Genomic DNA, 12,851 nt, shown 5'->3' with positions numbered 1-12,851 from the left:
TATTATTTTTAAATTAAAATATCTTTGCAAAGTTTTAACTTGTATTTTGTCATTTACTGTGTAGAAAGCAAAGCTAAAACCGTTTAAAAAAAGGCTATATATGAGCTCCTTAAGACGATTTTATGTGAAAATTTTGCTCAGTCTGAGGGGGTCTGAAAAACAGAGGACAAAGAATTACTGTGAACCCAACAAAACCTGTATGATTTTGCTCTGCTTTATGATGTGAAAATTTCCTGTTTGTGTATGTGTATTTTGCAGTGCTTGCTTCAAATTTGTTGTCGTCTTTAGAAAAGCAAAATAATGAACAGATTATATTGCTCCAGTTCAAGGAAGACAACAACAAATAAAAGCCAACTGGAACACCAGATGACATAAATAAAAGCAATTTTTACTGACAGTGTTCTGATCCAAAGATTTATTTATTTCCTAACTCATACAAAATTGATGCTTGTGGAGGTACTGGGTTAAAAGGTTTGGAAAATGAATTTTTCTAGTCATCCAAAAAGAACACATAGTACCAATGAAGCAATGAAAATTTATTTTATTTGAATAAGAAATATATTACATATAATTTTCAGAAATGAGATCTAGTGTCATATAGAAAATTATGTTCTAGAGCAATAGTATCAGGAAGGAGACTGATACTTGTCTCTGCTGTGGCTGAACAGGTCACCCCTCACCCAGGTCCATCCAGTGGACAGTGAGGCTTCACTTCACCACTCCAAATGGGAGAGTTTGCTATTACCATTGCCAGGTATTTCACCTGTTTGCTTCTCAAACAGTCACCTCTCTCCTCAAGGCCCATACACCATCCAGTTTTTGCAAGTTCACAACATACTTTCTACACTGTTGAGTTTGGCTGACTTCAGACTACATCTAAAAGACTAAAAACAGAAGGAGGGCCTGTTCTACTAGAAATTTATTTAGTAATCAGATGGAAAAATTGGCTTCAGGGGAAAACAAGAGTTAGATACCAGAAAGAGATGAGAAAGTCAGACCTGGATAAAAGTAGTTCTAATTTTTAACATAAATGAAAGGCGTATTAAAGGTTTGTAGATGAGTCATGCCAGCTTCTATGTACATGAGAAATGTAACAAAATAGTATCCAAGTCATTATAAATTTTGCTATTTACATAACAGAGGAAAAAGAATGTTACCTACTTCATTTTGTTGTTTCCCTTCGAATCTTGCATACTTATTAAAATGCAGGGTTTCAAGTACCCATAAAAAAATACAAACGTGCAGAGAGAATATCACTAGAAAGAAAAAAGCAGCCAAGTCCTATAACTGGATTTAAAATAGTTCAGTCCTGCCTAAAGAGTCAAATAATGTTCTTTTTCCTCCCTACATAAAAGTTGCACTCATATTCATAACAATAGAAGAAAAGCACAGTTGCTCCATAACACTGGACATAGCTTTCCAGAAACAAGATAGCAACTACTCAGAAATGCTATGGAAAACATTAATCACACTTGCTATTTACATTAAAAGTAGTAGCCTTTTAATCAATTAAAAATAAAAGAAAAAAATCCCACCCACTTTTCAGTCATAGGACAGATTTGTCTATAGTATGAAGTCTCTGTTCTTTGCTTTTTGTCCAGCATTTCTTTCAAGATATATATCTATATATACAGATACATGTCTGAGAGCGATGTATCAACAGCTAAAACGTGTCTGGATGAAGAGCCTGCAAATTTCAGCTGAGACCACATTTGCAGTAGACAAACCCCCCCCCAAAAAAAAAGCTGGAATGACACATTTTAATGATATGACATTCCCTGTCCATGATCCGCATAGGATCCATGTAGCAACCTGAACACCTCGGTCTGCAGAAGCAGAGCTGGCAGCAGCCGCTCGGGTTCCCCGGTGCTGCCAGGCTGGAGCATCCCAGCCCTCCTGGAATGCAGTGGTTTCCATCCCACTGGAGGCTACTGGGATGTGTGCAGAGCAGGGCCAGCAGTGGTGATGTGGACAGCTGCTACCCTCTGTGGGGACTGCAGATGGGATCCAAGTCCCTCAGCAGTCAGTGGCAGTCACTCCTGGTGATGCCAGCAGGAGCTGGACAGAGGCCTGGGGCAGCAGCAGGCTCCGAGGACAGGAGTGCAGGACCAGGCATCACTGACTCTCCAATCCAACCCCAGCACTGCTACTGCACGGCCCGTCGGGCTCTCAGTTCTCACTGGGATCTACGAAACCAGTCACTGATCTCATGCTTCTTCCATGAGAGGACGGTTGGACCCAACAGGAACTGTTGAGCACTGCAGCACTCCTTATTCTTGCACATGCAGGATGGTAGTGGGCAACCACTCCCAATCTCTTATTCAGAACCAGGAGAATCCAGCCAGAGGATGCACCTCTTAGCAGAGGAAAGACTGTCTGTTCTTCCAGCTGTCAGCACTCTGCTGCCCAGTCTCCACCATAACTTGCCAAAACCAGTGCAAATTCACAGGAGAAAGAACGTCCGCATCAAGAGGGTATAAATCCTTCCTCACGTACGAGAATGGTACAAGTATTTACCTGGCATCTCTATCAAATATTGTAGAAAAGGTTACACAAAAATATTTAAATATATGGATACAGATACATAGATATTACACTTGCATAAAATACGTATATTCAAAACCCTTTGGGCAGTTTCACAGTTAGCTGAAAATGTATGCTTTAGAAATATGAACAATTTCCTACACTCTTCTAGTTTAAGTAGGGGGGGAGGGGAAAGAAGCATCAGCCTTATTAATACTGAATGCTAAGTGCAGAAGTTTAGCTGTAGCTGTAGGGGTTTGAAGCAATTGATTTGACAGAACCTCCTAGCATAAACTCTGTTTTAAAAATCCACATCTATTCCCTAGATTGCTTATTGTTTCATGAAAATGAAAACCTACGTGTCCTGCTTGTATCAGCTAGATCTCCTGAGACTGTTCCATTAAACCTCATAGGCTTGCAATACTTCCAAGACAGGATTGTGTACTGAGAGAACGCATGAACCTTAATGCAGTATTTCTGTGTGCTAATAGGAATTTATAACTTACTGTATAATTTAACTTTATAAATAAAAAACCTTAGATGACACCACAAGAAGCTCACAGTTCTGAGAAAATTAAAGTCAGTATGAAATTTTACTTATAGACCGCATAATTTACACAGATTTACATAAATACAGAGATATTAAAATATTAAATCAAAGCTAATTAACAGAGGATAGAGTTTTACATTATAACATTTTAATTCTAGTTACATTTTTGCAACTACTTTTAGTGTCATGGGATTATATAAATAATATATATACCTGTATATCCGTAATTATATACAAAGATATATATATTTATCACTCCATCCTTCTTTTTTTTCTTGAAAAATAGGGCAATTTTATAACTGCAATGAGATGTGACAAGCAGTACACTTCTGGGGAATTATTGCATGCCTTGAGTGCATAAGGCAGAAGGAAGAGTATCTGACTTCAGACACTAAAGAAGTGGAATCATCAACCAGAAATGCACTGGAGTGATTTGGAACATCTTATTGCTTTTATAAAACTCAAAATTATACACTGTTGGTTTTTGTTGTGGATTTGTTTTGTGGTTTTTTTTAAAGGCACAAAATAAAGGGGAAAGTAATATCTCTCTATTTAGTGGAGATCGACTATCAAGAATCTCCATTACTGTTCACTGAACACATTTCATTGTCCTACATCTATTCCCTGTGGTGCAATACTGTGCTGCAGTTGCATAAGGAGGTTAAACACAAAAGTTCATGCATCCTTTATTAGGGGAAACAAGACAAAGCCAACTTCCTTGCCTGGCAACAATGAAGTAGCCATTAGCATCCCACCATCCCAAGCTGGTGGAAGAGTCAGCCACGGCCCCCACCAAACTGCAAAGTGTCAAACACCAGTCGGTTGCAGGTACACTTGCCACACTAACCTCAGCTGGAGGAGCAGCTCCTTGGGCTGGATGATACCATTCTTGCCTGAAATGCTGCAGGCACAGCTCCAAACTCAACAGCAATTTTCCTGTCAGACCAGGCAACACCGGAAAAGGATAAAACTGGATAACAGAAACACTGCCCCGAAACCTCTGCGTTTTGGGGCTACCAGATGATTATGGAGCACTTCTGTCACCCTCTTTTCCCGTTTCAAATTGGTTAATGGCATTTACTCCTACCTTAGGGCCCCAGAACTCCTGCTGTGTATGCCTGGGATTTTTTCTAGGCTAACAGCCACCCTGGGAGGCAGAGAACACTAGAGAAGGAATAAGTGGATACAAAATATTAAAAACTCAGACTATTACTATCTTCTTAGATCACTCTGAAGGCTGGGAAATAAAAAAAAAAATGAAAGAAAGAAATCCCTCAGGATCACTTTTCCTTTGCTCTATTTTTTAGGCATTAATACGCACAGTAGAGGGCTGCCTCTGCTCTGATACTACACAAGATATTTCAAAGTTTGGATATGGCACTCTGTTAAGGCACCTTCAAGTAATGGTCATTGATTTAATCACTAAGCAAAACTGCATTTTCTGTACCCGACGCTTCCTCCAACACACACAGTTACAAGCAGCCTGGTTACTCACACCTGCCATCCACAGACAAAAAACTCTTGGTGCTTGGTAGGGAGAAACTACACCAGCCACTTCTGAAATAAATACTTGCCGGGGTTTAGGAGCGGGTATTTTGCACAACTGTGTGGTTTCTTCCCCAAAAGGGAAATGAGGAGAAAATTAAGTGTGGTCTATCCCTATCTGTCTACTAGATTAGCAGGGTTAAAAATATTTATCAGCCTAAAAAATTAGAAGCCAGCTCTGTACTACTGCAGGATTCCTTGCTGGGAGGCGAAGCTGTAAACACAGGCATTCAGTGCGGGGTGCCTGGTGCAGAACTGGATTTGTTTCAGGACCAACAGGAGGTACAAGGACACCCTCCCCTAGAAGAGGATGGGGCAAGTTACTGCACATCACCTCGCTCTGCCACACAAACGGTACTGGGTTTGGGTTTTGTCAAGGGGATGGGGATGAGGGAGGCATCTGAAGATGAGGAGAGCTGAGGGGAGAGGAAAGCTCAGGCATTGCTCTGTGCAGACAGCTCATTTCATCCCCCCAGACAGTGGGGAGGATGCAGGTGAGGGGCACGGGGCTGTGGGGCCAGCGGGCACCTGCAATTAAGCCCAACTAAGGGTGACTGTTTCTACACAAAACAATACCCAGTCCTGGAAAGGAATGAGAGGGGTAGGACAGGGGAATAGCTCCTAGCACAAAAGAAGAGATTACAGTGGGCTGTTCCCCTGCCCCAAGGGGATAAAGGGGTCCCAAGACACCCACCAGACCTGCCTCTCCCCCCACACCACTCACCCACACCCCAACCCACACCATGCACTGGTGACACAAGGTGCAATGGGAACCCCGGGAGAGCAGGATCAGCCTGGTCTCCAGGTAATGATCTCCAGGGAAAAGAAACCTCCCCACCCTTGACACTCTGCTCCAGGTGGACGACTTGATATTTGGTAGCTGTGTGCAGCTCCTTCTCCAGTAAAAAGCCGCATCTTTTCCTTGCACAGTCAATGAGAAACGCAGTGTGATCTGTCATGCGCTTGGATCATGGGCTTGTTCGTTCATTTGAATTAGCAATGTTGTTTTTTTTTTCTTCGGGGACTAGAATCATCATTCAGGTATTTACAAACACCAATCAGTGCCTTTGTGAGGTCTCCCCCAAACCATCATGACAAAATCACCGTCTGCAAGAGCCCCGTGCCGGCTGTGTCCAAACAAGCCCGTGCTTGCTGAGAGCCTGGGGCTGCTGGGGGAGAGGGGCACTGGACCTCCGAGTCCTGGGGGGATCTTCCCAGCCGGCTGTCTCTTCCGTGGGATGCCTCTCCCTGCACCCCTGTCCCAGCCAGCTGGCTGCCACTACTGCTGCTGCGGGTGCAGTGGTCCCGTTCGTACTCCTCCTGAGCCTTTTGCATTTTCCGCTTCTTCATCTTCCTCTTGTGGATGTGGAAGGTGGTGAGGGAGAGGAGGATCAGGCAGAAGATGAGGGTAACCAGGACGATTAAAACCAGGGTGGATGAAAAGGACTGCAAGAGTTGACCCACTTCCGTGATGCAGGTGCTGCTGGCATTTAAGGTGGCAGACGTCCTGTTCAGGAGACAAGGTGGCAGGGAAAGCCTCAACTCCTTGGATAGCTTGGCACTCATTGAGGAGGTTTCAGAAGACGAGGATCTCCTCCTCTCCTCTCTGAAGAAGCCTGAATTTCAATCGGTGCCGGGCTGCTGGCGGGAGCTGGCTGGAAATGCCCGGGATGCTGCCGGCTCAGCTCAGCCTCACGCTCTCTCTAAAGTGACAGAGCAGCCTGCAAAGGGAGCCGGACACATCAGGGCTCCGAGGCACCCATCCTGCAGCCGCCCCCTCCCCGAAGCACCGCGCCGGCGGCTGCGGCAGCCTCCCCCCGCGCCCCGCACGGCAGCGCTCCCCGAGGGGCGGCGGGACGGGGACGGGGCCGGGGCCGGAGCGCTGCGCCGCCACACCGGCTTCCCAAATTCCTCGGTACCCCGGGCAGCACCGCCCGGCCGCTCGCCCCAACTAGTTGCCGCGGGAGAGAAGGAGGGAGCGGCGGACAGACTCCGCACCCCGGCGGGGTCGGCTGCCGGAGCCGGGCGGGACCTGCCCCGCGGGGCGGGTGCTCACCCCGCAGCCCCTTACCTGCGGAGGCAGCGAGGGCCGCCCGGGCGCGGCGGGCGCGGGGCTGCGGCAGCGCGGAGCGAGGCGCGGAGCGGAGCCGCCGCCGTTCGGGGAGCGCCGCCCGCAGCGGAGCCGCCCCGGCCGCTGACGTCAGGCGGCGCGGCCGGGCCCAGCGCTGCCTCCCGCCCGGCCCCGCCGCGGGGAGGGGGCGGCCCCGGGGGCACACGAGGCCCCGCCGCGGAGGGACGAGGGGGCGGAGGGACGAGGCGGCTCCGCCCGGACTCCCCCCCCCCCCCGCCCCGTTTCCCCCATTCCCCGCTCCGTCCGCGCCCTCGGCGGCCCCCGCGCCGCAGCCATCGCGGCCCCGCGCATCGCCCCTGTCCCCACGGCGGCCCAGCACCCCCCGCCCCGCCTCGCCCCTCCACGCTCTCTGCATCCCGCTGAGACCGGCCCGTACTCCCGTCCCCCTAAAAATACGGCCACATCCCGGCCGTTCTCTGCGTCCCCGTCGGACAGCCCGCGGCAGGGGCACCCGCATCCAGGCACCCACAGACGCACCTCCTGGCTGCCGAGTGCACCCCCCGCCAGTCCGCATCCACCCTGTGCCGTGCTCCTCTTCCCAGCTGGCACCCAAAACCCGCACGGCCGACGGAGCGCCCGTCTGTCCTCACAGCCAGCGCACACCTCCACCCGTGTCCCTCAGGGAGAGCGACAGAATGACAGGGACGCTGGTACTGACTGGTAACAGGTATCCCAGGCACAGGGAGTACTTGTCAAAACTTGCCTTACCAAGTCTAAGTGTATCATGGGCGTTTTCTTCAAGAACAAATGGGTGTGAACTGCCCGTTAGCGCATCCAAGATAAAAATCAGACCATTTATAAGCATAACAGAATTTGTAATTTGAAAGATACTTCCAGTAGAGACAATGGGGCAAAAATAATGATTACGTTCAGGATGGATCTTTTTGCATTAGCAAACGGAGCAAAGTGATGTGGTTGTGTATGGTAACATAGGACAAGACCTCATGGCCCAGGAGATTCCTTCAGTCCCATGTTGTGTGCTCTAAACTAACCCTGAAAACTGGGAGGAGAATTACTGTGAAGTCCTAATATGAGTAACAGGACTTTGAGGAAAACCAGAAAGTGTCTGTCTTCCCTGGTGGCCTGAAGCCACCTTAAAAAGCCTGGAGGAAAATCTGTACAAGATGAGCTCTGACATGAGCTGGGAAAGAAGTCTTCATCCAAGAGCAAGGATCTGTTAGGTCTGTTGACCCTGACAGGCAAGAACTCTTCTCAGAGGTGGGTAGGAGCAGGTAAGCCATGCATTTAAGCACTTTTTTGTTTCAAGATAGATTTCTTCTGTACTGCTTTTGTGTCTGATAAACGTACCACAGCTTGTGAAAGTTGGCCAGTCACTATTAACTCCCTCCTTGTTCTGCAGAGACTTAGACTGCAGGGGATTAACTACATTCGACCTAGTTGGGATAGTCCCAACCCTTTGCAAAGAAAATGTAATTTATGGCTTCCTCTAAAACCAGAGGAACTGAGGTTCCTCTTAGTCCTTCCCCTCCCCAGAATGACACAGTCTGATGCTTTAGAGGGGTGCTGCGTTCACTGATATTATATCTGCACCCCCATCTTCCTCCATACCTTTCTCCCACATGGGCTCTGCTCTCTCTGCTTGCTGCTGTAGGGGAGAAAACAACCACCACAGGCTAAACCAGAAAAACAACCTTCAAGGCATTCCCTCTTCCCTCTGACTGTTCTGTGAAACAGAATAGAAGTCACCAGCTGGCTGAGGGGCTGCAAAACAGGGTGAAGGGCATGGAGGCCACTCATCATGGTCTGTCACCCTGAAGAACACCTCTGATCCCACTCAGAAGCAACCAAGGGTGTGAGATAAAAGCAGTAGCCCTATTTAGAGCGGAAATAACCAAACAGTGGGTTGAATAAACTTCAAAGCCAACAAATTTACTAACTTGTGATGTGGTTATTGCAAAAGCTAATAGATAGGACTGCTTAGATATTGCACTATGTGTTCAGGTTTTACTTATGGGAAGAGGTAACACAGAGCTTCTGAAAGTTAAATTGTCTTAGACAAATTTAAAGTCCTTTCTGTATTATTCATATTTGTTGCTTTCACCACCTGAACATTTGCCTTTCTTGTATCCCAAGCTGCCTCTTCCTGTCTCTCCTGCCCCTCTCACTCATCCACTTTCCCCTAGATCAGTGGGCTGAATTGCCCAGAATGACTCATATATGTTTTACTTATTACTTTAAAAATGCTACTCACATCATTCCTTGCTGCTAGGATTAATAGTGAAAATGTGTCTTGTGTATTAGTCTGATAACTATTCCAAGTGTAAGGTTTTTGCTAAACTGTAGGGAGTAAAAGATGGGTCCAGGAAGAGGAGAAGGGTAGAGATCTTCAGCAAATGTTTAGCTCTTATCTTACTGGCTCTGCCCCTGTTCTGTCTGTGTTCATGTACAATTTTGGAATATTTCTGCTTCAGCTAAAAGAAATGAAAAGCAGAGGTAGTTCTTGCTCTTGCTGGCAACTAATTTCACAATTTTTTAATGAGAGAGACAGCAGAGAAGCCATGTGGAGAAGAGGGGCTGTAACTGTACTGTACTTACATATACCTTGGTATTCTAGTTGATACTGGCTGCCAGCCAACCAAAGTGTACCCATGATCAGAACACAGAGAGTTTCAGAAATTGGGGAAAAATCTATACTGTTATGGACCAACATCTGTGAGTTATTCTTTTGCTCTGATTATCTGCTACAATTAGATTTGAACATAAAAATAGAAAAAAAGAATATATTTCTAGTAGATAATGCAGGCATGAAAACCCCTTTATTTACCATGAAAATAAAGGATAGGATATCTTAAAGAGTGCTCTCTTTTAAGGATAAGTTGCTCATTAGTTATAGTGAATTTCCCCATAGTATATATGCAGTATGACATTTATAGAGGTTAGGTTTCTTGCTCAAGTAAGATTGACTGCTGTGCAATAGAGGATATATTAGGGGGATAGTTTTTGTCTTTTACAACAATTTTACAACTAATTACAACCTTGATAACTCCCAGTTTTCTCTAGATCCATATTGCTAAGCAGCAGACAGCATACATATTTGCAAACCTCCTAAATGGGCTGTCATACATGGATTTTTTTTTAATCTGTTAATTAGAGAAGTTATTCCTTCAGATGTTAATTCCTCAAACCCTGTATTACAGGGGCCTTTTTTGCCAAGGCGATTGCCTAATGAGATAACCTGTTTGAGCAAAGAGTGTTAATGTCAGTAAAGGTTTGATGGTTCAGGCCCTTGGCTATTAATGACCCTTCTTGGAAAAAAAAAAATAAAATTGTCCCACCACTGTTTACATTTAGCAGTTGATTGCATATAGAATAATGCATGATCCCCTTTGCACCAAGACTGATGTCATCATTTGACAGACAGACCAAATACTCAGTGCATGCCAATGACCCTCATAATAATTTGCAGTATGGATTTACCAAGGGGAAATCATGCTTGACTAATCTGAAAACCTTGGTGTTGTGACTCAATGGATAGATGCAGGGAGTCCAGTGGATGTAGTCTACCTTGACCTTAGCAAGGCTTTTGACAGAGTCTCCCATAACATCCTTGTGAGCAAGCTCAGAATATGTGGGATAAAAGAATGGAGAGTGAGATTATTAAGAACTGGCTACATAATAGAGCTCAGAGTGTGGTGGTCAATGATGCAGAGTCCAGCTGGAGACCTGTAATTAGTGGAGTCCCTCAGGGATCAGTGCTGGATCAGTTCTGTTCAACACCTTTGTCAATGAACTTGATGACGGGACAGAGTGACTTCTCAGCAAGTTTGCTGATGACACAAATCTGGGAGGACTGGCTGATTCCCCTGAAGGCTGTGCAGCCATTCAGCCAGATTTGGACAGGCTGGAGAGCTGGGCAAAGAGGAACCTAAAGAGATTCAACAAGAGCAAGTGCAGAGTCCTGCACTTGGGAAGAAACAACAAAATGCATCAGTACAGGTTAGCAGGTGATCTGCTAGAGAGCAGCTCCATGGAGAAGGACCCTGGAATCCTCGTAGACAACAAGTTATCCATGAGACAACAATGTGTCCTTGTGGCCAAGAAGGCTAATGGTATCTTGGGGTGCATTAAGAGGAGTGTCTTGGCCCTAGTGAGACCTCACTTGGAGTATTGTGTCCAGTTCTGGGCTCCCCACTTCAAGAGGGACAGGGGTCTACTTGAGAGAGTCCAATGGAGGCTACGAGGATGATTAAGGGACTGGAACACCTGCCTCATGATAAAGGCTGAGAAACCTGGGGCTTTTCAGTCTAGAGAAAAGAAGACTGAGGGGGGATCTAATTAATGTCTATAAATACACGAGGCCTGGGCATCAAGAAGGCAGGGACAAGCTCTTTTCACTTGTGCCCTGTGATAGGACAAGGGGTAATGGATTCAAAGTTGAGCACAGGAAGTTCCGCCTCAACATGAGGAAGAACTTCTTTACTGTGAGGGTTACAGAGCACTGGAACAGGCTCCCTAGGGAGGTTGTGGAGTCTCCTTTTCTGGAGACTTTCAGGACCTGTCTGGATGCCTTTCTGAGTGATCTCCCCTAATTGGTTTGTTGTGGTTTTTTTGGTCCTGCTCTGGCAGTGGTGTTGAACTTGATGATCTTTGGAGGTCCCTTCCAACCCCTAATATTCTGTGATTCTGTGATTCTGTGTCCCCATGGGATTGATGCCATCTGTATAGAAGTCTTTTAGGACTCCATATACTCCCCCTACTCTAGGTGAAGCCCAGTAATTTAAATATGGTCTGAAATCCTAGAATTTTTAGAATAAAATATAGTAGATTTGTATTTCATCTGCACTGGTAGGTCAGCTAAAATCCTGCACATGTAAATATTGGTCATGCAAAGATACTGCAAGTGTCCGTGAGAGATTTGGATTGGAAGCAACCTGACTAGAGCTGACAATGCAGCTTCCTAGGCTACCCAGCTCAGAAGCAGATATTATTTTTCTTTATTTCTCCCTCACCTTCTAGAAGAGGGTAGTATGTGTTATGTGGGCTCACAATTACTTCATTCCTTGATTCCTGGTGAAGCTTAACGATGATTTTACATATTCAATTTCTGTTAATTAGAAAAATATTATTTTCTTGTTCTGGTAAAGGAGAAACCTACCACATGGGATGGGGGAAGACAAAAAATATATATATATATACATGTGATGCTGACTGAAGAAGGCTGCTAAGCTTGTTTGGAATTTAACAAGGTGTTAAGTTACACCAGGAGTAGAATATGGGTCCAGAGTATGAAGAAATAAATAGACAACATTGGGCATGCCTGACTGAGAACACAGATCTTCAGTTTAATTATAACAAAAGAATTCTAAAGCTGCAAAATACATACATCTACTAATGAGTACCAGATCTAGGTAAAATTAATACAAAGGGAGGAAAGAAGGGCAGGATATTATCTGCAACTGTACACTAAAAATGCTATTTATTTTTTCATTAGACAATACATTTTAGAAAGGCATAATCAGAGTAATGACCTTTCAGATTTAATAATTTTGCTTTTCTTAATAGTTTACAGAGTTTTCAGAGGACCAGACTTTAATTATATTTTTTAAATAGAGAACATGACTAGCGGTTGGTGAAACATAAACTGACAGTACTGGCGGATATCACCAAGAGAGAAAACAATAAATTTGTATGGCTTAGTTAGACTGAAAAGAGATTTAAGCTTTACAGTCCACAATTTATATCTGCTGTCATGTAAACAGCCCCTCACCTGCTTCCCCTAGCACAGTTTGAATGCATTTCAGAGCTAATTCAACATATCACTGATTTCAGCTTTTCATATGGGGTAAAGCACTTGTTCAGTCAAATTCCATTTGCGACAGGGTCAGAGGATGGTGGGTTTGTGCACAGAGGACTTCCCCATCCCACTGGTGTGTGATAAGGGGGAAACTTCCAAGGGAGAGGAAGAAAAAATCACGCCTTCCATAGGTTATCACATGGGCCAGGGAAAGAGCAATCCTGACAGATGCTCATATGATCCATCTGAATATTTACACCAACTGGAACAGCAACACTGTGAAAGGGACACACAGAATAACAGTCTGGTGGTTGTTGTTTGCAGACAGGAGGCTGGTAGAGAAGGGA

At 45.4% G+C, this 12,851-nt stretch overlaps 1 protein-coding gene across 1 annotated transcript; it reads right to left on the bottom strand.

Moving 5' to 3' along the window:
• Positions 1 to 3,097: 3,097 nt before the first annotated feature.
• Positions 3,098 to 6,723, bottom strand: C1H11orf87 (chromosome 1 C11orf87 homolog). Its single transcript, XM_051635471.1, has 2 exons — positions 6,690 to 6,723; positions 3,098 to 6,339 (listed from the first exon to the last, which is right to left on the bottom strand). Exon 2 carries the CDS (start codon positions 6,182 to 6,184, stop codon positions 5,708 to 5,710), a length of 477 nt encoding a protein of 158 aa, XP_051491431.1. The 5' UTR covers positions 6,185 to 6,339; positions 6,690 to 6,723; the 3' UTR covers positions 3,098 to 5,707.
• Between the last annotated feature and the right edge of the window lie 6,128 nt (positions 6,724 to 12,851).

The sequence above is a fragment of the Apus apus genome, chromosome 1 (genome assembly GCF_020740795.1).
Source record: "Apus apus isolate bApuApu2 chromosome 1, bApuApu2.pri.cur, whole genome shotgun sequence".
Classification (NCBI taxonomy): domain Eukaryota; kingdom Metazoa; phylum Chordata; class Aves; order Apodiformes; family Apodidae; genus Apus; species Apus apus.
The sequence above is the reverse complement of the archived record's forward strand: the minus strand, read 5'-3'. Positions and strand labels throughout refer to the sequence as shown.

Coding starts and splice junctions, on each gene's coding strand:
- C1H11orf87 (XM_051635471.1), bottom strand. CDS start 6,184: ATGAGTGCCAAGCTATCCAAGGAGTTGAGGCTTTCCCTGCCACCTTGT.